Source organism: Gavia stellata, chromosome 18 (genome assembly GCF_030936135.1).
Source record: "Gavia stellata isolate bGavSte3 chromosome 18, bGavSte3.hap2, whole genome shotgun sequence".
NCBI lineage: Eukaryota > Metazoa > Chordata > Aves > Gaviiformes > Gaviidae > Gavia > Gavia stellata.
Genome location: NC_082611.1, coordinates 19,625,804 through 19,653,649, shown reverse-complemented (window position 1 = coordinate 19,653,649; position 27,846 = coordinate 19,625,804). Strand labels below are relative to the sequence as shown.

The following is a 27,846-nucleotide window of genomic DNA, read 5'->3' as shown; positions in this document are numbered from 1 at the left end:
CCGCAGGGACAGGTCGGGGACGCTGCTGCACTGGCTCAGCACAGTTCCACTCTCAACTGGACCCGAGACAGTACCTCCCTCTTCCTCCCAAAAGATTTCTTACACTACAAAACCTGTGGTCCTACCTCCTGCCCCCCAAAACACCATTTGCCCCAGGTGCCCTCAATACACAACTCATGGAAGTGATTTCTTAACTGCGGCGTGTTTAACCAAGGACTTCTGATGCTAATAGCCAAGTTGTTCTGGATGGGGGAAGCGCAAGTGTGTCAAAAGCAGGCTAATGGCTGGTTATCCTGGGTAGCTATATGTGCCTTTAATATGAATATCTACATGCAGGATGACAGTTGCACTGCCAAAGAAACATGTATGTATAACTAGTATTGTTCACATATACCACTGACAGAAGGGCAAAGTGATGTCTAACAGATCTATTACTAGGAGATGTTCACCACAGGACATAATGCATAACACAGTATTAGCCCACAAATAATAGTGATCACAGGAGGTGAAATATTCAACAAAGTAACATTTACAGCATTAGGCATTAGATGTCATGATTCATGAGTTATCTGATACGTTCCCTGTTTCTTAATAAGGTGCCCCTGAACCATATGCACGTGCTGCAGAAAGCAGGATTGGTAAGAAATCCTAACCCACAGGAAAAATTCCCTAGACAGCCATTAAGTTCCTAGAAAAAGAAGATGGTGGGAGGGGCAGACCTCGCAGATTTAAAGGTCTAATTTGAATTTGCTTGCTTTCCTTTCAGAATCCCAACCCAAGGGAGGAGATTGTGCCACTGAGAAGTGATTTTGGCCAATAAACTTTCTTACTGGCATTTTACTCTCAAATCTAAAATGCAAGAACCCTCCTAAAAGGCTAATACTGAGAACAATTAAAAAAAAAAAAACACGCTCTGTGCATTTTTAGAGGGACAGGCATCCTTTGGACTCTGGGTTGCTCTGCTATCAACACCGAGAGCATCTCTGCTCTCTAGCCTTGGCATCTGCAGTTCAAGTCCCACGTTTCTAGACTAAAGCTCAGCAGTGGGCTTAGCCTCCTGTTTTACCAAATAGTCTGGTCTTTCTAGAAGTTGGTATCCGGCCACAAGCAGAGTCACAGGTACAGGGAAAACTCTCATGCTGCGCTAGTGTTGTACCCAGAGTAGTAACACTAAGAACATGTATGGAAAATCTGACATGTATAAAGATCACTAATCAGTACAGAAAAAGATCCCTGTGAGGTAGGTAATCATCACCCACCTTTAAAGATGGGCAAACAGGCTAAGAGATATAATAACCATGCAAAGGCCAAAAAGAGCATGGAAAGGAGCTCAGGATTCTCAATCTCTTGGCTCTACAATCATTCTTCTCGCCCCTTTCAGACTCATCACTCTGCTTGTGACACTGCTACAATCCAAGACACCTTTGTAATTATTGACTACAGGGGTTAAAAAAAAGCAGGCAGTAAAGCAACATAAGCTAAGGCCAGGAGCAACCCTAAGGTTTGTTCCTCCCCCAAATAAAATATCCCTGGCCCAGTTTTACGCTATGTGTTTCTCTTGCAGTTTTCTATGCAAACATGTTGATCTCCGATGGTGTTTGTGGGACGGGCAGCTATGATTAGCCTTTTAGGAGGCTCATTTACACTGGCATTCTCTCATTTTCAGCAAGGTTTGTGTTCCCTAAGCTATAGTTGTCTGTACAGGGGAAGACACGGATGCAATCTGTTCTTCTTAACAATACAAGGAATTCCTCCATCAAGGTGCTGGGGAGGTGGAAGTTTAAAAAGAAACAGAATCAAGACAGCGTTGCATGCAACCCCGTTACCTTCTGGAACTGCCATTCTCCTCCATGGGAGGTGCTTTGTTGTCTAACAGTGGCCGATTAACAGGAATGCTCCTCACCTTACTTGGGACCAAGGACTTTAGTGATATTCACAGGTAGGCGGGATGTATGTCACCTGTCCCCTTGATGCAGAGTCCAACACAATGCATTATTTCACAGCAAAGGAGAAAAGGGATCGTTAGAAACAGCATCTTGGACAAGCATACAAAGAGGAAAATAAAAGCAGCCAAGCAGCAGATTTCTGGCAGAGTTGCCTCAGAGCTTCTGAACAAGCCGCCACTGTTCTGTTCCATGACTGTCAGTGCATGGCATGGATTTTTCTAATTAGACTGCAACAATCCGAGCCCCCTCCTCCCCCCCTTCTGCCACCAGGGGAAGGCTCACTGCAGCAGCTGCCTCCGTGGCAGATCTCAAAGTCTGTGTATAAAAGGAAATGGAGAGACAGAGATGGACTGGTCCAGAGTTAAAACCCAGTATCATAATAATATTAATCAATAATCATAGTATTAACAGTAAGAACGGTGCAGCCTAGTGGATGTAGGCCCTGTACACTGCAGACATGTCGTTGTCTGATTGGTCCAATGCTTTTGCTCGTTTATAGACCTAGAGAAGAAAAATTAGAAAAGGATCAGTGCCTGCTCTTGTGTGAAGCCTTTCCCCAGCAGAAAAATTACTTTGCTGACCACTGCAAACCAGAGAACTGCATAGTATGTCAAGGAATTAAAGCAGCGCAGACCAGAACACATCAGGTCTTGTTGAGGCCATCTGTGTTTACTGATGTGACATTCTAAGGGCTTCTACAACCAAAACAAATCCAATTCCATCCTAGTCAAAATACATTTCAATTGCTGTTCCCTCGTCTTAGAGATGATGTAATTCTTAGATTTTTGTCTCTTGTTGACAAATGGCTCTACTGAAGAAATGCTGAGTAACACACATCTGAACACTGAACAACTCTTACCTCGTTGGCAGCCGCTGCCATGGGAGTTGGGTGGTTGACAGAATCACCCAGTGCAATAGCTAATCTAAGATCCTTCTGTATGTATTTCAGGTAGAAATCAGGTTTAAAGTTTCCTTGCAAGATATCTGTCGAGAGGAATGCGTGCAAAAAATAAGCATGACGAAAGTCAATCAAGCCCACGCTGCAAGGGCATGCAATTCAACACCAAACTTCCCTTTCCCATGCTGATCACCAGGAACACTGCTTTTAGCTCTTCTGTTTCTCTGCTCTCTATCGTCATCTGGCCACAGCAGATAATGTCACTACTGCCCACTGACAAAGTGAGCTCAGATTTCTAAGCAGCTTGACCTCCATTTCACTTATTACCCTGCCCCAATGAAATCCTCACTGTGAACTCAAGTCCTAAGCAGGCTGTAGACAATGCAGAGCTTGGGGTGGATTCTCAGAAGCCCTGGCTATGAAGGGGAAGGAATGGAACTCAGCTCTTCATTTCCAGAATGCTTAAAATACCCAGAATCCCCAGCTGATGAAGATGGGACGGTTATTTTCTCCCTTCTGCCATTATCTGAAATGCTGCTAGGTTGTGGCAAATGTCCTATAATAAAACAATGTAAGAGAACTTTACTTTGGCACTTCTGGTCCAGGAAGATGCTGGCAAGTTGTCCCTGATTGAGGATATCCAGAAGGGTTTGTTGGGACTGGCCAGTCACTTGAGCCAAAGTCAGTCCTTCTGCTATCGTTGCCATGAAGCTGCCCTGGACCATGTTCACAATCAGCATCATCTTGGCAGCATTGCCTACTTCACCTGGGAGCGAGACATACCATTGGGCATTCCTTCAGAAGAGATACAGCAGCCTTGCTCCCCCATCCCACACAGTATTAACACTACTAGACTCTTCATATCAAGCACTTGGCAGCTCTCCCTTCCCCTGAAAGACTTCAGAAAACTTACCCATTTTCCAAGCACTCAAAGGAAGGGAGAAATCGTTAACAAAGTATGATTTAAAATAAAAAGCGTCACGAATCCTCTGAAATGAGCCAGTATTAAAAAAAAAAAACACCTCAGGCTGGAGGCTCTGAAATTGGCCAAGTTCCAGAAGAGCAGGCCAGTTTCTCATACTGCCCCAGGAGACAAGGAATAGATGACACATATGCCCCTCAGACTCCTTGCTGGAATTCCCAGTCCTTGCACTGACTAAGAAACCGCTATCATGCCCTCTGTGTTTCAATTACCTAGAAAAAAAGAGGTCTTCCCCATCGCTTGGAAACAGCTACTGCAGTCCTCATATAAACCCCTGTCGCCAGCTGCCAGGATCACAAGCATCCCATCATTAGATAGCTGCTGATTTCCTGAGACCGGTGCTTCCAAAAAGCGACCACCCCGGGACACTATCACCTGAAAAAAGAGCATCTCTGGTTAGCTGTGCATGAACAGCATGCATTGATGCCGAGTAGGCAGCACACCAAGATTGTTTAGGGCGTTCCTGTCCCTGAGGACAGAATTTTAAAGCAGAACAAATAGCTCAGACATATAAACAAGGAGAGGAAAGCACTAACACGTGATGTGCTCCATCCCACAAAGGGTTCTTGAGACCAAAAGTTGCCCTCATACTCCAGCAGCACTTTCCTGCACCCATCACTACTGCGCATGTTTTAAGCGGCTGAACTTACGTACTTTTGCCATGGCACCGTGTAATGGCCAAGGAACCAGTGCTGAAGTTGTAGATTTGGTGCAGGAATCTCAGAAGATTGACTGTTACGACATTTTCCCCCCTTTTGCCCAAAGAGGAAAGGCCTTCAACAGATCTCTTCAGCCAGAGGTTTACTAATACGTATGACTCTTCATTCTCCAAATTCGTGTTACACACTACTGCATCACCAATATGCCTGCTTAAAACTTCACCAAAACAAGCTCCCCTTCCTCGTGCAACACCACACACTGACTTTAGGGCAGAGGATAACAATCAAGACGCCAAAGAGGGAATCAAACGTACCGCATCAGAAATAACCAGAACACTTCTACAGAAATCCTCTCTATAATAGTATTTCTACAGAAGGAAACGTGAAGGCCTTCTTTTTCCCCAACCAGAACATTTAAAATAAGCAGATTATGCCTTTTATCAATTTAAGGACAGTTATTACTCCAGACAGCACCTTCTCCTCCAGTTTGCTACAGAATAGCAATCTGGCTATAAATACTTCCTAAGGGATCAAAATTTGGCTGGCTCTTTGCATTGGTGCCAGCTAACAACCCTGCCAAATCTACAGGATTTGCTATTATCACCAGGGAACATCTCATCCAACTTTGTTTGCTGGTCGACAAGATTTGTCTTATTTGCCTGGGACTTGAACGTCTCCTAGAAGAAACCCAAAAATCTTCAGAAGCTTTTTTATTATCAACAGCTTACCGCCTGAAGCAACAAGAACTGCAGTACTGCTGCTGAATCACAGATATTAGAAGTTCAGTTCAATGCGATTACCTGGGCCAACTCTGTGACTGTATCTGCATCCACAGTGGACATATCCACATAACACTTCCCTGGGCGAATCCCTTGCAACACTCCACTCGGACCAAGTACCAGCTGTGGGGAACAGAAGAGCGGTAAAGCAATAGGGTGTCTGCAAAGAAACTCCAATCCTGCAGGACAGCAGTTCAGGTGAGCCTGGCGCTGCAGTGGTAGACTCCTAGTGGGATATCAAAACCTACCCCCCAGGGATTACTTTTTAAAAAGGATGATTTTTATTGGGACATTTATTTTTAGACAGCTGCACTGCCCAGCATCTACACTGACCCAGGCTACCACAGTTAGTAGGAATCAGAACTGGCATTCAGTGACTGTATCTTGTAGTCTAGCTGGTGGAGGAAAAATAAGAGCTAATCCTTACATCCTTTGCTGCTTTTGGATCTGATACACAGGCAAAGGTGATGTCACAGGTGGAGACAACTTCAGCGGGGGTTCTTCCCAGTCGTGCCCCCTCCTGGATGAACAAATCACACTGCAAAAGTCACAAATCCAACGTAAGAAAAATTAAGTACAGAGCAAATGGTTTCTCTAGCATTTTGCCGAAACAAACTCTGCTGCTGGAGCCAACTTAAAAGGAGTCAGGCATATTAATTACATAGCAACTGGGTTGTCTTCTGTTGGTTTGTCCACACACACAGGGCTCTTTTGCAGCTTTTCTGAACGCCAAGTGAAGAACTTCAAAAGAAAGAGACAGGAAGAGAGAACGCTTAGGTGAAATGGTAAGAGATTGAACGTTGTGGGTTTTGGAGGAGAGATGAGGGAAAAAAAATTGGTAAACAGACATAGCAAAAGGTGTTACTGGACAGTAAACAGGAATATGCACAGCTGAGACCGATGTGTTTTAGTGGGCTGCTGCTTCAAAAATCTTAGCTCCTTCTTACCCTATCCCCTCATACCATGAATGTTTTGCAGTTAAAGAAGAAATCTTTTAATCCCTTTCAACAAAGTAACCACAGTGCCCTTCTTGGCTTTGATATTCCACAATATCATCTGAGTACCACATCTCCCCCAGTTACCTACTTTTTCTCCTCCACTACAAAGAATAACGCTGGCTAGAATATAAGTGTAATATAAGCTCAATTCTCACTTTGAATACACCTATAAAACCCTTCTCATCCTGATCTTATGACACAGCAGGTTTTCAACAGAACCTTTGCTACTGCAACATGAACAGCACAATAGATATGTCGATGAAGCTGTGGTCAAGCAGTGCATCCTACTGCACCACTCCCAGGATCAACTCCCCAGCACTTGGTCTTCTTGTCCAGCTCCACGACACAATGACTTGGCTATGTGCATCAGCAGTATTTCTAGAAGCACTTTACATTGCATTCCTCAACACACATACAAGGTTGTAATTTTTCTGGCAACTCTCTCATCTCATGCAAAATAGCAATGGGGTGGGGACTGTTCAAATAAAAGTGACCATACTAGGACAGACTACAGCTTCATCTAGTCAAAAGTGGCCACCAACAAGCACCTAGGAATAAGAATAGAACAAGGTGCCAAGCAAATACTTGTGTTTCTTTGGCATCCTCTCCCAGGCACCACCACTTGGTGACTCCAGGCCTCCCTGAGCTACAAGTGGTAACTACACGTTTAGAAAAGTATCATCTGTACCTTAATCACATGCCTACCTTCTCGGCGGTCCGGTTCCAGACAGTGACGGTGTGACCCATCTTCAGTAAGTTGGAGACAATGCCACTTCCCATCAGGCCAAGTCCCAGAAATCCTATCCTGAGGGGAAGGAATAAACATTAATGCAACAGAAAGCAATTGGTGTCAGCCTCTCATGGTCTTGGAAATGATAAAGAGCAAACCCTGGAGCATCACCAGCAAAAAAAAATAATCCCAAAACCACAACAAAACCAAGTATGTTCCACTGCAGCCAGCGCTAGAATGGGCAGATACTGAGCTTTAAAAGCAAGCTGGTATTTATTTTGCTTACCAAACATCCCCAACAATTTCCTGAAGAAAGTCTTTAGTCTGCTTCAGAAGACTACCTAAACATTAAAGGTTTGGGTGCTCTGGGGTTTTTTGTTTGTTTGTTTGTCGGGGGGGTGGGGTGGGGAAAGGTGTTGTTTGTTTGGGCTTTGTTTGTTTTGTTTTATTAAAATTGCTGTTCTTGTGCTTTCTGTTGCCAGCCATTGCCTTAATGAAGATAAAGGGAACATTTAGAGATCAGCAGGTGCTTCTCTAATCAATCGTCTGATTTTAAACTAAGTCACATGTACAATGAACTTGCTTATACTATTGAATGATACATTACAATCTTTATTTTAATAAAGCCTAGCAAGGACTACCAGGCTAAGCATCATACACAGACCAAAGACCTAGTCCCAGCTCTACAGCTGCGATTTTGGACACACACAGCAAGAAAGGAAGTAATAGGCCAGCACAGGTCACCGTGAGCGACAATACAATAGTCCCAGACACCAGCTGCCTTCCCCCATGCCTCCTCCCCTCCTCGAAGCTGGCAAGAGTTTTGCTCCCCCCCCTTCAAGAAAAAGACAACACGCTAAGAAGTTCCATCCCTACAATCACCTGCAACAAAAATTCCTTTGCAGTCATTGCTGCAAGGATCCTTTTATACATCACACAGCTAGCTTCATACCAAAACCACAATTCTCACAGGAGACTCTGAAGCGTTCAGTTACATGTCTGATGTAACTTCACAACGAAATCTGCCTGGCAATTCCCCAGTTAGTTCTTCAGAATTAGCCACGACAGATGCGCTGTGGCTTTCGCTAGCTACCTGCACTCTCCCAGCTAGCCATGCTGCCTTTTGTTAGAGCAAACTAATTAAGAGAGGTCAGAGCAAGTCACTATAGACTCCTTAAACAGCCCAAACAAGGGCCACCTATTTTCAAGTCTGTAAAACAGCGCAGATATTCTTTCTCTCCCAACCCACCTCTGAGCCACACTTATCCTGAGAGACCGTTTTACCTGAACAGCTTCATTGTTATTTTGGTTTCCCTGGAGTAGTTGAGAACTGACATCCCATGAGAACGACCCCAACGGCAAACAGCAAGCTGTGGCCTGAACTCAATTTGAACAGAGCGGAAGTTACAGAGTGAAACAGGAAGCTCAAGTTAGGCTTCTCTCACTCTAGAAAGGAGAAGGGGGACGTTAGAAGAAACCAGAAAGCTCACGTGCTGCACAGCAAAGCTCTTGTGCTGGGAGAACACGCCTCCCTCTTCCTCTTGTCTTCTACATGCTCAGGAGAGCAGTTAAACAACCCCAGTAAACTGCCAGGCACTACTGGAGGAAGATACCCCTTTATCTTTCTGCCTCATATAGCATTCAGAAATACTGCTGCTTAATGTTCTGCAGCATGGCCTACAGGAAAAGGGCAACTGCAGAAAAGCCCTGAATTGCAAATGTATCCAGGCCAGACCTTACTCTGAATTTTTCTACTGTACAGCCCCTGTTTGTTTTTAGCTGCCTCCCTCCCCTCCTGCCCCCCAAATCAGTTTCACACAAGGACAGAGGAGATCTGTAGTTAGAGGGAAACGTTAGGTTTATTTATTCTCAATGACAAGCTGGATAATGGCTGCATGTATGAGCTGGGAAGGAGAAAAAGGAAGGAAAATGGCTGAAGTGCGTTGGAGATCTTACTTTTTGTCTGTAGGCGTGATACTGCCATTGACTGCTGTGCTGTCTGCTGCCTGGATGGAGGTGGATCCTGTTTCCTGAGGGGGGCGTGGAGAGGAAAAATAAAAAAAAGTAGAGTGCACAGCTCTGGAGGAACTGCAAGTCCTCATGACAATAAGGAAAATCCATGAAAACCAATATTTGCCTTACCTCTTCACAAACCTTCAGCTTCTTTGTGATGGCTTGATAGCAGACAGCTGGCTGTATGAAGAAGACAAAGCATTCAGGGGAAGGACAGTGCTGATTTGCTCTGCTGAGCAAACAGACCATATCCTTAGTACATAGAAACAGGCAGCTCACCCACCCACCACCATCTGCAAAGCAGGAAAACTCTCAGGCTTCCCTCAATGGGAGAAAATAAAAACAAAAACCTAGTGCAACATATTAAGCTCTTCCCTTCCTACCCTGCCCCAGCAATTTCAGCCTGTCTTCTGATACAGGTACTGCAAACTCCTTTCTGTAGTTCATATGACAGGCTCCACTAGAGGCAACGATCCAGGGCATCCCTACTTTCACATCTAGACCAAAGAAAACAGAGATCTCTAAAGCCTGCCATAGAGCACCTTGCCTCATATCTACGCTCAGTATGTCAATGCAGCTGCAGAAGCAAAACCATCTTGTTAATATGAGAAGGCATGTGGCTTTCAAACGTTAAGAAGCATAGAATCATCATAGAATCGGTTAGGTTGGAAAAGACCTGTAAGATCATCCAACCATTAACCTAGCACTGCCAAGTCCACCACTAAACCATGTCCCTAAGCACCTCATCCACACGTCCTTTAAATACCTCCAGGGATGGTGACTCCACCACCTCCCTGGGCAGCTTGTTCCAGTGCTTAAGAACCCTGTCGGTGAAGAATTTTTTCCTAATATCCAGCCTAAACCTCCCCAGGCACAACTTGAGGCCGTTTCCTCTTGTCCTATCGCTTGTTACTGGGGAGAAAAGACCAACACCCACCTCACCACAACCCCCTTTCAGGTAGGTGTAGAGAGCGTTAAGGTCTCCCCTCAGCCTCCTCTTCTCCAGACTGAACAACCCCAGCTCCCTCAGCCGCTCCTCATAAGACTTGTGCTCCAGACCCCTCACCAGCTTCGTTGCTCTTCCTTGGACATGATCCAGCACCTCGATGTTTTTCTTGTAGTGAGGGGCCCAAAACCCAACACAGTATTCGTCCTTAAGGTGAAGGCTGCTCCTTCCCATGCAGCTTATTGTGAGCTTGTCTAGATTAAAACTGTTAGCTGCTCGTAATCCTTCTGGCTCTGCCCAGATCCTCAGCTAGATAGAAATCCTTTTTCATTTAATTTGATCTTTCCTTTTCCTCCTGATGTTCACTGCTGAAGATAAAACCCTACAAGGCTTCTGACTCTCAGGAGATAAATTGGCTATATTTTACATGGAGCTTTTCTGGTCCTGGAAATTCTCCTGCCATATTCAGTTAATTGACAAGTTCGTCCAGATGAAGGAACTGGTAGGACAACCAGAGGCAATCAAACAACAGGGTTTTTAAACAGAAAAACAGCTTTTCCTACCCCTCAATGTTCAATCTACAGAATTTACTACAAAATCTGCCAAATCCTGGTGCCGTATAATCTTTCATTACTTAAACTGTTCGCTGTACTCAATGCTAAATCATTCTAAACCTTAAGGTTAGGAATTAATTAAACTACAAGATTGCACGTGAGAATCTAATTGCCGCTAGCCCCCAAAGAACAGAACTTTAGACCTCTTTACACATACTCCTTTTACTTAGTCCCAGCAAAGGGCAGGATGGCTAGCCAAGCTAGACAGACCAGCAGAATGATCCTGTCTGCCGAATCCTCACCTTCTCTGTCTGGCTCAGCAGGAAGTGATGAAAGTGTGGATCACTGTCCTTCACAGGCTACAAAGAGAGAAAGTACAGGCTCAGAAACATTCCCGGAGAGTCACCGAGCAACCACAGCACAATTCCCTTGTTCTCCCAAGCTGCAGGAGAACAATAGCTTAAGGTGGAAAATGTAAAATGTATCAGCTGTATCAAGCAGCCTGTTTCAATTAAGCAGTTTATATTGTGTTTCATTCTCACAACCAAAGCCATTCAAATCAAATTCCTCATTTTTGGACATCTGCAGGAAAACCAAAAAAGATTATGAGCAAGATTAACATGGGAAGAAGAGATCTCATATCCCACTTCTTCCTCCTCCCAAGGGAATAAACCCACTTATTTTCTAGCTTCCAAGGAACTCCTTAAAACAGCATTCTGGGAATTGGCTGGAGATTACACCTAGCACTGTCACCTGCTAGGCAAACCCATATTAACAGCAACAAGGACTGGAGGCCCAGGTACGTCACCTCCCTGATGAGCATCATATGCGCTAGCCTAGAGCCGCGCTGCTCTTACTCTGCTTTACTGACCACTTATTTATGCACAAAAGTGAAAGGCTTCCAAAAGCTGTTATGAGGGAAATCAAATGGAACCACCCCACACGATAATATCCGGATAGAGGGAAACTATCTGCATCATCTCCTCCAGTTTCGGGAAGTCAGTCCCAGAAATACTTTTGAAACAAGAAGTACAAAAATGAGTGCAGCAAGTTAAGTGTAAATCTGCAAACGGTTCCACAAAGACTGAAATCTCACTTCCCAGCATACTACTTAATTACCCAGGATACTGTCTAGCTTTGTTACACTACAGAATAACAGAACGGGAGCCTCTTATTTTGTTCCTACAGAAGGAAGAGAAGATCTCGCAATTTTACAGCCCAGGCAGAAGGTTCTAGATTTGCTTCCACAAACTCAGTTCCTAGATCGTATATGTTGTAAAAGTTTCTCACCTCGCTGACACTTGGCGGCCATTTAAATCCAGCCACTGTTCCAGTCATCACTCTCTTCACTGTACTTGACTCTGGAATTGTGAGGTCCTGAGGAGATAGAAGGAGGATCAGAAAGAGCTTACAGCCTGGCTCAGTGGCTGGCCACAGCACGCTGATCATATGCGCACACATACAGAGTTTTGAAAAGCACTACAAATGCCTTCCACTTCACATGCCTTTCCATGTAGAGTTCATATTTAAACAAACAGTGTATTATCAACACAGGTGAGGTGAAGAAAACATGAACTGCCCACGAAGGAATTCAATCACAGTTATGGCTTCTGCAGAATCCATTCTTCATGTTTAAGAGGAATCATTGCACTTGTGTAATCATGCAAAGAGCTGAGAAGCAAACGAACACACTTGATCCAGAATTTTCCTCTGGTGGATGCAAAAAGCTAAACAAATGGGTGAAGAACATCACCACAGTCGGAGGTCTGAATTCTTCTAATTCTCCACTGTCATAAAAAAGTAGTCTACCTGTTAACAGGAGAACCTTCAAAGCACGAGGCTGATTGTCACATCTGCTCAAGTTTGCAGAATCCATGAGACAGAAACTGGTACGTGGTCTGCCCCATTCGCTCAACAGGCCCTGATTTGTAATGTCATGATAATACTTAACGCATCAGGTTGGTTTTTTTACTGTTGAGCAGCTTAAAATTTATCTTTCTTATTTCCCCAAGGAAATAAGAGGTTAAAATAGGTTAATAATAGGTTAAAATAGGTCTTTATGCTATAGGTCATAGAAATATGCTATAGACATATAGGTCTTTATGCTATATGAAGAGAACGTGCAGGACTTCTGCATAGTATGTGTTATCTTCCTGAAATGAGGATTCAGAAATGGAATCACATTATCTCCCCTCCAAAATTATTTCCTGAAAATGCACAATATACCTTAGTGTCCACGCAGAACCACAAGAGAAGAGCAATGTTTGCAAAAAAGGTAAGAGCAAGACTCCTGGAGGTAACCCAGATTGATGCAACTGTTTCATCTGTTAGCAGGGACAATTCAGACATCAGTCACCAACCTTAAAGTGTCATTTCTGTGTAGGGAGAGCCTTGCACACTAAAATTCTCTCCTTAGAGACCATGCTGCTGTTTCAACTGGTAAAGCATGGATGAAGCCTGCTCTGATACCTATGAAGTCATGCTGGTCCTTTGAAAATATTCATATAAGCTTAAAACTGAGAGTATATGAAAGATCATGTATGCCTACAGAGCATTTCTAGATAGAGCACACCTCAGAAACACATGGATCCTCGAATTTTGTGCATCCTTATTACTTGGAAAGCCAGAATTTGAACTGACGGGGCAAAAACCCCCAAATCCCAACACTGCAATAATTCAGAACAGCGACATAAATGTTTTCTACCCTAGGGCTAAGAATTTGGGGAAATTATGAGAACCAGGCAAGATTTTAAAAATTATTTTATATGCTGAAAAATAGTATTAAGGCAGTACTGTTATATTTTCAGGGCAATTTCTTTAACTGTCAGTACATTACTTTCCAGAAGCTATAAGGCTACTTTCCTACATTAGCCTGCTTATTTTCATGGTCTGTGGCCAGACATTTATCACATAGCTGGCCACCTCTTTGCGATAAGCTGTTTAAAACCACTCCGCTTGCAATTTGCCAGTAAAATAATTTCTATTACCACAATTAACTCACTCAAAGCGCTCCGATGCCCTGAGGTAGCTAATACCGTAAAACCTAAGCATGTAATGTGTCAGCACGATCAGAATTCTCCCAGCCGTTAGTTTTGATCAATTTTGGAATGAATCTAGCTCAAAGACCCAAAAACATTTTGCAAGTGGAAAAAAAAGGCCCCGTGGCTTATTGTAACAGAAATACGTGAAGACACAACATGCTCATAGCAAGACATTTTGAAAGGTGAAAGTATGTTGCTGGTAAAGCGTTCTCCTACATCAGTCAAGTCACAAGTTCTGTAATTATTAGTAAGAATTCACAAATACGCATCCATTCCTCCCCTCCTCCAACTCCCCCAAAAGGAGAAACTGATGGGCTCTGCTGTACAGCCTGATTTACAGCTGGGTCTAAAAAAAAAAGCCAGTATTTCCTTCATAGCTAATATCTGAGATGATTTTACTACATCAAGAAAGAGTTTGCTGTTCAACCAGTGAAGGCCAATCCATTCACAATTTTGGAGATCAAAGACTACCATCTTGACTTGCATCATGAAGTGCACTGAAAGCAAAGCATAACGTGATCCCTTTGAAGCACAGGTGAGTAAGCAGACTGCCGCATGGTGTACCAGCTGAAGTCTCCCAATGGTCTTCAGGTGTAGTCTCTGATGGAGCACGTGCATCGTAATAATCCACTGAAATAATTATCCATTTGGAAAAGGAAGATCTGGACCACAACAGTGGGTTCCACAATAAATAAAAAGGCTGGAACTCTAGATGAGTGTAGACGAAGTATTGGTGGCTATCATTGCTGCCACAACATCCAGAAATAACAGGGAAGTAATGGGGATAAAATAATAATGCTCCAAGGTTGGACCTTTCTAACAGAGGATGGAAATACATCCTACAGCATAGAAGCCGAAATGAATACAATTAATTCTTCTGGTGGATTCCCCAGGCTACAAGAGTTTCTTCTTTAAGCCCTAACCCTTAAGAATACCCCACCCTCTGTAAGTATTGAAGGTGAAGTGGAATGACTACTAATCACTCAATCACACAAAGTAGATGAGATGGGAGAAGTCAGGAATCAGATGAAGACCCACATCTCTTCGCTAATCCTTCCCACACAAATTGAACTTGAGGGATGACAAGATGAAAGGTGGAGTCTCACGATACAGCTCTCAAAGCCCTCTCAAAGATAGGAATAGAGCCATTCAAAATAACTAACTGGTAAAAATTACAGAAGAATCAACAATATGCTTGCTAAAGGTATCAGGCAGCCAAATGGTTTAGAAGTAGTAACCTGGAACAGCTTAAAAAACCTGATACTGAACTGACTCTTCCTGCTGGCCTGTTAATCAAGGTGCCAGCCAACCCTAGAGTCCATCTGCAAAGTCCACAGGGCACTGGCGGACATGCACAACACAAACCTTCTCATCCTTGGGTGGACGCCCCCGTTTTCGGGGGCTCTGATCCTGGGCTCTTTTCAAAGGTGATTTTGATCCTCTCTCTGACGATACAGAAGAGACCCTCTTTTTTCCTTCCCCTGTGCCCTTCTTCAACTTCCCTTCAGACAAACTGGCTTTGCGTTTCTCTTCACCAGCAGATTGCTTGCCTCTTTCTTCACTGGAATTACGCCGATTCTTCTCTTCATTGGAGTTATGGGAAGACGCCTGAGAGATTACAGAATAGAAGACGGTAAGGAAAGAAGAGAAGAGCTGGAATGATTTTCATGCAAAACCAAGGATGTGAAGGACCCTGTGCTGATTACTATCAAGCAAAACAACAGCACGCTAACTTGAAAACTAGATATTTGTTAGCCCTTTGAAGTTGGTGAGTGAAGTTCCTGGTTAGTTCTCCTGCAAAAACACATCAGTTTAAGTAAGCGAGTAACAGAACAGGCCACTTGAAGACTTGCTGGGAGTGTGTGCGCACATATGCGCTTCCAATATACTAAAGATAAGATTAGTAGATATCAAATTCTAGCCCAAGACTTAAGACTGATTTATCAAATCATCATAAGCAGATCAATTAGCCTCTTCAGTTTCTCCATCAGTTTCACAACACTTTTTTCCCACCAAACAAGACTGAATGGGGAAGAAGAGAGAATAGGAAAAAAAAAAGGAATGAAAATAAACCCCTCCTCAAGTTGCCAGAGGCAACAAACTCCTTTCACATAAAAATGCATCTGACCGTCACTCATGCCAAGACTTGTTTTGATGCACACAGTAAAAAAGAACTCACTCACCTGGTCCTTGCCTTTGGTTTTTCTAAGAAACTCCTCTACAGCATCCACGGCTTGCTGGAAGCGCTTACCCTTGTTAATCTTTATCATTTCCTCTTTGTGAGGGTGATAAGGCTTCAGCTGCTCCACTTTGATCCACGCACTAGAACAAAACAAAACAAAAGTTAGTTATAGTCTCCAAACAGCAACCTTCTCAAGCATCCCACTTTTAGGAACATACAGATACACTTTTTTCCTCCAGAGTAACTGATGATAGCAGCCCAAATTCACTTCCTTTCTACAACCTGAAGGGCTGTGATTTCTGCATTCATGGAGAACTTTCTTCTGACACTTTTGCTTGGTTTGTCTCTGAAGTGTTATATCCTCTCATGCTAGCAGTGCTCCACTCTAAGCATTATTCATATTCTCTATCAGCAACACAGCTTTTGGATGTGATCATAGGTACTTGTTTAGAACACAGGCAGTCTAGTGACCGCTCTTGTATCACCAGGAGGAACACTCATAATCTCATGCCTCCACATAAGGTAGTCAATAACATGAATCTGCTCCAGAGGTTGTTGAAAGTGGAGGCCACAAAACAATTCTAAGGCATCAATCCCTTGCTCAAACACACTGTGCACACACAAGTGTCTGCAAAAACTGGAGAAAAACCCCAAAATTACATATCTCACGACAGAGCTGACCACAAATAAGGTGAGCGCAAACGCCACAGCTCATTGCTGAACATATTTCTGATGTACTTTGATATTCTGCATGAAAACATTTTCACTTTTGAGGAAAACAAACCGTTTTCTTCACTGCTGATATTTTAAGATAAACTGGCACAGTAACAGAGTATTTACCTGACTGCAGTCCTACGAGGAAACTCAAATGACGTCCCTCTTTCCACTGCTGCTAAATAGGATTTCTTGACATTTACCAAATGGTTAAGTGGTCAAGCACAGGGTGACAACTCCACTTTCCTTCAGGTTGGCAAACTCTTCCACCACACCTTCTCTGAGGCTTAGGGGAATGCCTTCGCTTTCAACATTCCTTGTGGCTCTCGCAGAGATTAGACTACCTTCCTCTCTCCCCAAATTCAAGCCCAGACTTCTCAACCACACTGTTACAAATCTATTTCCATCCTACTGAAAACAGTCCTAAGTTTTAGAAAAGCTTTTCCTGAGCTAGGATGGCCAACAGTGCTTCTTAGCATACAGCAGCCCAGCACAGAGTAAAAACCAGTCAAACTGATTTTCTCTGGTCCCAAAACATGTCTATGTTGCAAACACTGAGTAGCCATGATTATAGGTTTTAAACATTCTCCAGTGCGGTCTAGCTCCTGCAAGCAGGTGACGTGGTTTAATAGCTGCCTTTTCACACTGTGAGCATCATGTCATACAGCTAAACTGAACATAAAGGTGAAAATAACAATAATAATGCTTTGCTGGATCTTGCTTGTCCTCTCTTCACGAAGTAGTAAAGCCCAGTGAACTTTAAAACTTCATGGAGATCTTTCTCCTCACCAGCATTAGCCATTGTTTGTAGTCAGGAATCAACTTGCTTAAGGCTTTTTGGGTTGCATATGGAAAGAAGAGGCCTCCTGCTAGAACTGACTGCAAAAAATGCCAGCATCCTTTCTACACCACCAGTACAGCCTACACCATGATTCCACCACAACCTGGAAGCAGAAGGCAGAACGCTTTTGCACGCAAAGCTGAATCCTTTTGCTTAGTTTACATCTTCTTCATAATAAGGGACTTAACGTAATATAACAAGTCAAATCATTACTTTCAGACTACAGCCCGCTGTCCAGCAGCTATTCAGAGAACCCCTCCTAGCTGCCCAGACGTTACAGTGAAACATATCTTAAAATTCTCTTATACTGTAAAGCTCTTCTGTGTGGCACTCAGAGACAAAGCATCCCTAGGTACTAGACAACATCAGCTCATGAGAAGCCTTTCCATTATGTACACAAAGGAAACAAAATTTTGGAGTACATTAAAATCATGTTGGAAAGTGAAAAGATGTAAAAGAGGTACATGTTATTAATGGGTTTCTCTGCTCAATTCTCCATACCATTCCTCATCCCCTCCAAAATATTATTCTTATAAAACCACTACTCATGTAAAATCCATGATACATTCATGAGCAATAATCAAAACTTAGAATGCTTGTAAAGCAGAGGCAAGTATGAACGTGAACTGGAGCCACATGGAAAACAGTGGCACAGAAGAGATGCAACCAGAGATACCAGATTCAAGTCCATGATACGAGCTTAGCACAGGCAAGGAGACCTTAAAACCTCCAACTTTCTAGCCACCCTCTTCCAGACTAAAGATATCAAATCCTAATGATAAATTGAAGAAATGGAAGTGGAGGAATATCCACAAATACTCACTTTTTGCAAACCTTACAGTTAAAGATGGAAAACAGTGGCACTGTATCTCCAAACTTCTATTACTTACTAGGGTCTAGGAAAAATGTCATGAAGTTTTACACTGTAGCAGTTTAGATGCCCACACTAAATGCTAACACAACCAATTTTGAAAGTCAAAAGAAAATTGCATGGTTATTTACAAGCCCAATGCGTGTGAGCACACAACAGGGAAATCAAGATGGGTTTCTTGCTGTTAAAAGGGAATGCCCCAATTTTCATCAGCAAAACAACTCAAATGGAATTTGATAAGTAAACTTCTTAATGGAAGAAAAAATACAAAAATGACCACACTAAATCAGAATAAACGTCCATGCAGCTAAAAGGAGGGGATACTTAGCAAAAGAAAACAAGCAGCAGGGCAATACTGAAAGAAATTCTAAGTATCAGATTTTTCATATTTGTGCAATAAAAAAATTTTGCAGAGTACTTACACGTCCAAAGGTATCAGTAAGAGGTGGAAAAGTTTTGACTATAGCAATTTTCAGCTATGGCACTCTGCCTGCAGAAATGTCCAACAACATTCCAGCCAGCTCTGCTATACAGCAGTCTGGCTACAGCAACACAGAGCTCTGCACGGGACAATTTGCCTAACTGAGAAACACCAGCAATGCAAGCTAACCCCGTCAGCTCAGTCTATACCCTCTGGCTCCTCAGATTGCCAAAAAGTACCACGTCCAACACCTGGCAAACTTTAAGCAAGTGTTTTCTGACATGAGGACCTGAAAGAACATTTAGGAAAGACTATGTCCAGAAATTTCTCTCTCCTTGAAAATCAGGGAGAACAGTGGCAGAAGAGGGTAGGTGTTTGCATCCCAAGAGGATATGGAGGATGGAAAGGCACTGAATGCTGTGCTAAGATCACTGTGCCTGATGGAAATAGGCTGCAGATTATTATCCTTACCTTGGATTGCAAGCTTCCTCCCATTTTCCCTTAATGTATCAAGTCAGGAAGTGCCCCTTGACCCCACCACATTTAGTGAGACTATTTAGTTTTGTACTGATGCTTCAAGAAGGTGCTATGAGTAAGAATGGACTGCTCCAGCTTCCTCTTAAGACTTTGATACACGTGACTTGCAAGACCATTTGGCTATTAGAGAATATCTATGGGGGAAGCGGGTGGGATGGTGAATATGTGTGTTTGTACACACATCTCTGATGACCGCAGGACTCTCCCTAGTACTTCTATGAAACAGTAGAATGATACCTTCAAAGCAATAATTGTTTTAGACAATGTCATAATGAATTCCTGAGTAGGCCATGAAAGGTAAGAATATTTTGAACTGGATGCAGCACACCAAGAAAGACTTGTAGGCTATGGGCCAGCCAGTCTATTAATTCGAACTACTAGAAGCAATAAATGCACGTATAGAGCAATGTATAAGTTCTTATACTTTAGTACTTGACTACTGGATTGATCTATAAAGATTTCCTATGACAAGACTGTAGCTTGGGAAATAAAAGGGGATCTTAAAAACTACCTGAAAAGCACAGTCAGAAACACAGCTAAGAGCTCAAAGTTCGACTGCTATTTAGAAAGACTAAATTAAAATTGTTGTTTATACTCCCATAATCGGATGTTGTTGTACGCTTGCCAGGTCTACGGGCAGGAAACATCAACCCTTCTTGATTTTAGATGAAGAATCCTTTTAAAGTGACTTACTCTGAGAAGAGTCACTCAGAAAAAGAACTCCTAGGCAAACTAGGAAAATCTCCTTATCAATTTGGAGAACAAGTTAATAAGGGACATTACATGAGTATGTGCATCACAATTAAGGCAATCCCTTCAAATAGGACATGGTTATTATATTACTACTATGAACATCTAGGTGGCTTTCACTGTGGTAAAGCACAGGTGTACTTCACAGTTTAAACAAATAAACAAATTCTTCTTCCATGGGTAGAGAATCCTTATCTTCCAGAAAACTTACTACTTTGGAAGTGACAGAAGCAACTAACTCCACCAACACAATAAACAAAACGAGCACAGAGCTCAGTAGAAACTTTATCAAAAGCCAGGTCTTGGAGCACAGTCCGAATGCACTCATGCTCTCAGTTCTGTGTCTTTGGCCAAAACTACTTACAGCCTTCCAGTTAACGTATTTCCTTGGTCACTGCAGCATTGCTCTGGGTCAGCAAGTACTAGTATTCAATTCACAGGTAAAGAAAAATGCATTTTCTTCTGTGCTGTATCCTAAGCTATTCAGGATTCCACAAATAACCAAAACCTATCTGTACACTACACCAAAACCACTTCCAAACTCATCAGTATGTTTTTATTCACCCATCCGCTCTGCTCAGATGCATGCACACCAGTTCTTACTTCTAAGCAGCTTTCTCCTTAATTTTTGGTATGGCAAACTGGAGCCACATAAGTCAGGAGGAAACAATTTTTAACTAGCCTGACACGGTGACATTTCTGGCCACAGCAGTCACCTGGGAATCCTCAGAAGAAAATAAGACTATCAAGTCTGAGATTGCCTACCCATCAACAAACTGGCTGGCAACCACCCTCAGAAGTCTGTGAAAGCGACTCTACCCAGCAACTAGCATCACCTTCACCTTACACACACGGACAATAGACAAATAGCTTATAGCCAGATCCTCACCTGTTAAACCGTGACAGAGTAAGGCAATAATAGAAGCGCTGTAAAAATGGATCAGTGGTATAGTAACGTCACCTTACAAACTTCAAAGTGGCAGAAAGAGCGAAGTGCTAGAAAACAGAAGCAACGTGCACTAGCATATCAGTATGAGTCAGTGTACTCATCACACCACGGACTACAGACAGTGATGGAGCTTTGCATCCTCCTATTCGTCATGCTGTTCATTATGTAGAGTAGTGACATTTTGTCAGTTACGTATTTCCACTTACTGTTTATACACACCTAGAAAAAAGTATTTGCAAAACACATTAGTTTACTTGCACAAAATAAGTAAAGGGATTTTCTCTTCACGCTCACATTTTAGGTGAAATAATTTAAGATTTTCCTGATTTGGTTCACTTATTATGCTCAAAGATAAGGATTTTCTCAAGCAGCACACTGCTTAGAACAGCACAGTTCTAACCAGCACGCTCTTTTAAAAGTTCCAAGTCAGGACAGAACAGGCACACAAACTTCTCTCTCTTCCGTCTATCAATACTATTTTAAAAGAAGAACCAAGGGGACAGCATTTATTTCTATTTAATTTTCAGGTAGGGCATGCCACTCAAAGCAAACATATTTCTACAGCATTATTATCTAGCAGGAAATGACTAAATTTCACAAGCTGAGACCGGGGCGGGGGAGGGGGAGACACAACAACAACCACACTACCTTCCTGTGCCAGATGACTGGATTTTCCCTAGCCAGAGCTCTAGAATCGTGTAATAAATCCTGATTATTTTGCAGCTCTGAACTCTTCATTCGCAATCGTGCTGCTAATCTCAGCTACAGTACCCCAGACATATGACCACTTTTTCCAAATTTGTCTTAATACAAAACATCTCCATATTTGATTCAGTAATGTGAAATACAAGAATTAATTGAGAACAAACAATCAGGATAAAAAGTCAACCTCCTCAACTTTTAGAACTTCGTAGCTCAAATAACCAGGATTAACAAGAACGCCACCACCAAAAACCACTATCTGCCCTCAAACCAACCTTCACCTGCCTTACAGTACTAGAGATCCAACAAACGTTCCTATTAGTATGCCGCGTTCAGTTCTACTTCATCAAGTTTAGACCTCAGTTCTTAAGGAAAATTATTTTTAAATATTGAGCAAATTTAGCAGTCGAAAATATTTTCCTTAAGAAACATCCATTAAATGGTCTCAGTTCTTACTACCTTTTTTCCAAAAAGTAAACGCTTTTCTAGTCTTCCGCAGATATTTGTCATTTTCTCCCTTACTGCGTGACTTAATGCAAAATTGCAGAAAATAAAGGGAAAACCTGAAAAATTAGTGAAATAATATTCAGTTTCATGAAATACCCAAGTTCTCAGGTTTGGGTTTTTTTTTTCCCTGGTTTGTAAGTATCTAAGACAACTATGATTTTCTACACGTTTGGAATCAATAAATTCTGCCTTGCAAAAAGGTAGTCCACAATAGTTTTGGCTTTTCTATACTGTAAAGTCTTCCCAAAGCACAGCAAGAACGTTTTCAGTCATCAGGTATGACAGTATATTCTTTTACATATGGGAAGTATAGAGCTGTTTTATTTTTCTGGCAGAAAAACAAATGAATACTCTTAGCTGTATCTTTCTCACACACGGTTGCACGCTAAAATCTAACCCAGTCATGTCACACCTACTCCCCTAAAAATGGCAAGCTACCAAGAACTTTCCTTCACAGCGGCAACTAAAATCCTAACATGATTGAGTACGTAAGTCTTTAACAGTCTTCATACACACATGAGAGGCTGTAGCATGCAATAATAGCAGAATTTGTTTTTTGCATGTAGATGAAAGACAATCCTTTGCAAAGCTACATTGCACTGTGTTAGTAAACATTTCTTCCATGAAAGATCCGTATTATATGGCACAGTATTTTCACCAGATGAAAACAAGCAGGTACATACTGATCTTCTGTTCCAAAAAACTTCACAAAGAAGCACTTTTTTCCACGAGGTTTCTTCAGATCTTTAGGTGGATTAACAATCTGAAGGTGATTAGAAGTGAAAGTTAAAAAGCACATAATGAAAATTCATACTCTGTGATTTTACTGTCATGTGTTACAGCTATTATAGGTTGCTTTTTTTTTTTTAATCTGACTAGGAAGAGAACTTGAATCCGTTAAAAGTCTTTCAAGTTAATATGTAACCCATGTATTTCCTTAGATATGTGTATGCTGCAGCCAAGTGAAAAAGTACCCAAACTCCACTGACACATCACTTAGTGAGGTTTTCTTCTCCCTATCCCCAATAGATAAGCTAGCAGTCTTTTTTAAAATTTAGAAAGCCAAAGGGCCTTCATAAAAGTTTGTTCCACTTAGGTAACTTTTAAAATTTACATTTAAAGCTTTGCCTTTAGTCCCAGAATAGATTGCTTATAAAGTTTAAAATATTAGTAAATAGAAAAGCTGTCATTCAGTTACACAGGTGACACCTGAAAGACTTCAAGGCAGCCTGGACTGAACTTCATCCAATAACCAGACTGAAACCAAACATTCATGGTTGTCAGCCACATTGACAACCCTTTTCCCTGCCGCATGCTGTTATCTCGGCATGCTTAGTCCTCATAACTACACTAAAACCAAAGTTCTTTCAGAGAAGCAGAAATAATAAAACTGGTACATATAATTACTGTTTTAAAAAATCTTTTTGGCCTTTCATCAGAAAAAAACTAACCAAACCAGAAGAGAAAGTTTAACTACTCCCTACCCCCAGAATTATTACTCAAAAAACACAGCTCTAAAACAGTATCTTGAGAAGCCAGACTCTTTATTTCTATTATTTAACACAGTGCATTTAACCAATTTACTATGGCAGGAAAGAAACCTGTGCTGCAGAAAGTGATAGGGATTAAATAACTAAATCTGGGAAACACAATCAGTTCCAGAGGTGGATGAACTGCTCTCTGTTGCTTTTCATTCGATCTCAGCTAACAGCTGTTAGTGACAGGCTGAACTTCTAGATCAAGTAAAGCCCTAAACTGGTTCAGAGTTCAGATTTGTGGGGTATGTATTTAAAAAAAACCAAAACAGTATTAATCTTTAACTGAAATGCTTTCAGGCAAAGCAGAAGGAAAAAGCAAGAACAAACTAACAAAAACCAAGAAAGCAAAACCTTACCTTTCCTGGCCATGGAGGATACCGGCCCAGCTTTCCCCTAGAGAAAAAAGAAAATATTAGGCACTAGAACCAGAGAAAAAACAATTATCCCATGTCTACCTTTTTGCGTTACACCATATTTTTCATATTAAGAGAGTTACAACTTACAGTCAAAACCTACCGTGAAAGGCAAGACGCGCAGTTGACACACAAGCATTATATTGTTAGATACCTGCACCTAAACTAAGCCTCTAAACAGTCTGTATGGACTTGCTGCACTATGAGAATTTAAGTGAACAGAACAGCAGCAGCATAGCTACTGCCTGGAAGACACAGTGCTATAGTGCTTATTACTCTTGTAAGACTGGATATTCCCTCACGAGGAACTGAAAAAAGTATTGATGCAGGTAATCAAACCAAAGTTCAGGTTGGTAACTTATATCCATCCGCACAGAACAATCTAGCGAGCAGAGCAGCCACGGATTTCCAGCTCATAGAGCTGAGATTCTTAGTTCTCAAAGGAAAGCATTAATGGCAGAATCCCCTGAACAGGTGTTCCATTATCACTTTCTTCAGGTGCTCGCCACCACAATAAGATGTGCTAAAGATATAAAAGAGCCATAAGAAAGGCAGAAAAGTTTATTTCCTACGCTTGCAAATGCTTCCATTATGAAAAGTACACAGAACTATTTCTTCACAGAGGAGGAAGAGAGACGTTAGTCTTAGCCCTCAGTATAGTGGCTTTATCGTTATCTTACCCTCGTCACTTACTTAGGCTGCAGTACTCTCACAAAACCTTATCAGTCATTGTCTTGCAAGAGACTGGCAAAGAACCTGTGGAGCCCACCAGCTCCTGAACCAAAAAATCTCAGCAATTGGCACTGCAAGCCCCTCCTGAGATGGCAATGCTACACAGACGATTCAGTAGCGATGGTCAGGCAGGAACACTGCCAAGAGCTCTAACCGTGTCTCATATTCGATGCTTCCATTCTTGTACTGAATAAGACATTCATCAAAGCCTTTCATATCTTTCTGTCTTATTGTTACAGTTCTTCCGCGATGGCTCTAGGGATAGTACCTGTCTAGGCTGTCATGTACAAAACTAAAGCAGGATAATCTGCATTCCAACACTGAGAGCCGTGCACTCCCCAAATCCTCATTTGAAAAAAAGAAAATTGCTAAAAGGAACCAATCTTTACTTACTTTGCTATATAAATTAGACAACTTCACAGCACTGTCAATTTTTCGGATGAGAAACTGCAGTTGTCACAGCCTGGAGCACGCGCTTCTTTTTATCTGGGATATAAATATAAATGCATGCACTTGCGTGTTGGGGATTAGCTATTTCTTGCAAGCCCTAGCAGGACACCGTAGCCTGTCAAGTACAGTAGAGGCTATGCACTTAAAAATCAGCGTTTACAGGGTGCGATGGAATCCCCTCAGTTCTCCTGATCAGGAAATACAAAATCAGAGCCTTCTGACTATTTAAGGGTAAAACTGGAGTGACAAGGGGAAATGGCTTCTGTGAGCTTCAACAGGGACATGCTAACCTGCAAAAAACTGCAGTTTTCCCGGATTGTTGTGCTGCTTCATTAAAGCACCGCCAAGAAACGGTATCGCTGCTCTCCCTAAACACCTACCAACTTACCCGTGTCCCTTCTCACCTCCCTTGGGATGAGACCGTATCGCCAACCGAGCCCCGCAGCGATCGCCCCTCTGTCCCGCTCCCCTCACCCCCCTCCATCTTACACAGGTTCCTTTATGCGCCGCCTCCCGCTAGCCTCCGGTGCCGGCCCGGCTAAGAGCCGAGCCTGCCTCCCCTCGGGCCGCTCCGGCCCAGTCCCGAGGCCCCAGACTGCCGCCCGCCGCCGCCCCTCCTCACACCGCCCCCGAGGGATGGCGGCGGCGAGACCCGCCGCCCGGGCCGCGGCCCCGCCGCCGCCTGCCCTGCCCTGCCAAGCCCCTCCCTCCCCACAGCCGCACCCTGGAGGCCCCCGCGGCTACGGGGTGACAGCGCTCGGCCCGGCCCGTCTCGACTCCCGCCGCGCCGCGCTCCCCCGGGCCGGGCACAGCCCCGCCGCCGCCCCGCCTGCGCCTCCGCTGCCACAGGCGAAGCCTCAGCTTCGTTCCACAAGAGGTGTCTGCTCCGCCGTCTACCGCCGCCCGCCCGGCGACCGCGGCCGCCGCCCCGCTCTGCCCCGCCGCCGCCCGGCCTGCAACGCCACTCACCACACCAGGTCTCCGAGCCTCAGACTCACGGCCGCCATCTTACCGACAGAGCCGCCAGCCGCACCGCGCAAGGCCTGCCGGGACAGGACGGCACCCGCCGCGGGCGGCGGGGGGGTGGGGGGGGGGTGGCAGCGGCAGCGTGGATTGGGCAGCCTCTGTCACGTGGGCCGACGGGCTGTCACCAGCGGCTCCCCCGAGGCGTGACTGCGGCTGCTGCGCCGATTGGACGCGCGGGACCGGCAGGACGTGGGGCACGGCGGGGGCGGCGGAGTGGGGCCTGCCCCGACCCCAGCCCCAGCCCCAGCCCCGGGGGGCCTCTCAGCGGTTCGCCCTGCCCGCCAGTGGCTCGGGAGGAGCCGTCAAGCAGGAGAACTTTGTGCTGAGCACAGCGGGGTAAGTGGTCGTGGCGGTCAGGGGGTCGCTGCTCCTCCGCCAGGCCGCTCCGGTGGGGGCTGCCGGCCCCGCTCCCGGCGGTGCCTGTGTTTGTGCCGGGGGCTTCCCTCGGTAGCAAAGGGCGCTGTTCCTTGAGGGTCTGCAGCAAAGGTCTCGGCGGCACCCCCAGAGCAAAGGGGTTTGCTTTAGTATGAGATTTTGCCTTAAGGGAAGGCGAGTGGGAGATGCTGGCGCTACCCAAGACAACCCGCCCTCAGGCCGCCGACTCCTCAGGCCGTCTGGATACCAGAAGCCGCTTCCGACCTGCACTTGTGCCTCCCGGTGACCCCCCTCCGGCCAAATCAGGAGGCGGTATGTTTTAGAAGAGGGTTTGCGCTCGCTCTCCTGCTGTAGCAGCCGGGAGATGCTGTCTCCAGCTGGCTGTTGCGGAGTTGCATCAGTTTTTCCTGATGAATTGCTGTGTTTGGTGTTACCCTTTCTTTCTGTGTGTCTGCCTAAGCCAATTTCACAATTTTTCAAGCATACTGAGGTGTTTTTCCTCTCTGTGCATGGTCACAAACCTGAATGTAGGTGCCTGAAAGGGCACGAGCTTGATACCCGTGCTGCATAGCCCTAGACACAAGCTATCCACTCTGCACCCTGTAATAAGTGGTTTAATTGTTCTGCTTTTCCCCCCAAATTTGGGTACATTGAGGTTGAGTATCTTATTCTAAACCGGTGTTTGTCAACTTAATCAGGTACATCCTCCTTGTTCCAACTCCCCTGTCCTTTTTCAAGAGATGCACCACATTAGGAGAAAACGTCCTATTTTAAGAGCATTAACAGCCTTTAAAATGGGTGGTTTATTTGTTTTGTTGTGTAGCATGCACCCCCTGCCCCCCACTTTTCCTCCGCACATTGACCTTGGCTGCTGACAAACCCCAGTCCCTGTATGCCTGAATGCCTTCAGTAAAGGACTCTACAGCAATGCTGGAGTGGATGTGTTTCCTTCAACGTAAGGTACGGGTTTGAAAAGAATAAAACCCTTTCTCCTGACAGGTTTAATTTACCAGTCTGTAGCCAAAATCTAGGGGCTAAGATACCCAGACCTACGCAGTTTTCTACTCCTTAAATCTGTGCTGCAGGCAGCGGTTCCTGCCCACCCAGCCGGAACGGTTCGTGCAAGGGGGACTTTGTCTCATCCCAGGGAACGGAGTTACGAGACCCGGCTTCTGCTCTTGGCTCAGCTTCCGACCCTCACCTCGGGCAGACCTTCAGCATGGCTTGGAACTCCCTAAAACCCACCTGAGCGATTGCCTCTCTGGCTTTGAAAGTTCCCTTCTCCAGGCCCT

The 27,846-nt window shown here is 43.9% G+C and overlaps 1 protein-coding gene across 5 annotated transcripts; it reads right to left on the bottom strand.

The window, feature by feature from the left end:
- Positions 1-845: 845 nt before the first annotated feature.
- On the bottom strand, positions 846-26,160 carry GLYR1 (glyoxylate reductase 1 homolog). Of its 5 annotated transcripts, none has more exons than XM_059826269.1 (16): positions 26,123-26,160; positions 23,915-23,951; positions 22,704-22,783; positions 15,730-15,868; positions 14,912-15,154; positions 11,796-11,882; positions 10,808-10,864; positions 9,135-9,185; positions 8,949-9,022; positions 6,968-7,067; positions 5,692-5,802; positions 5,286-5,387; positions 4,039-4,201; positions 3,431-3,610; positions 2,806-2,930; positions 846-2,447 (listed from the first exon to the last, which is right to left on the bottom strand). In XM_059826269.1, the coding sequence occupies exons 1-16, from the start codon at positions 26,158-26,160 to the stop codon at positions 2,373-2,375; spliced, it is 1,662 nt and encodes a 553-aa protein (XP_059682252.1). In that variant the 3' UTR covers positions 846-2,372. The 5 variants fall into 5 exon arrangements, with proteins under 5 accessions (XP_059682252.1, XP_059682254.1, XP_059682255.1 ...); XM_059826271.1 differs by having other exon boundaries at positions 5,692-5,784; XM_059826272.1 differs by lacking the exon at positions 9,135-9,185.
- Between the last annotated feature and the right edge of the window lie 1,686 nt (positions 26,161-27,846).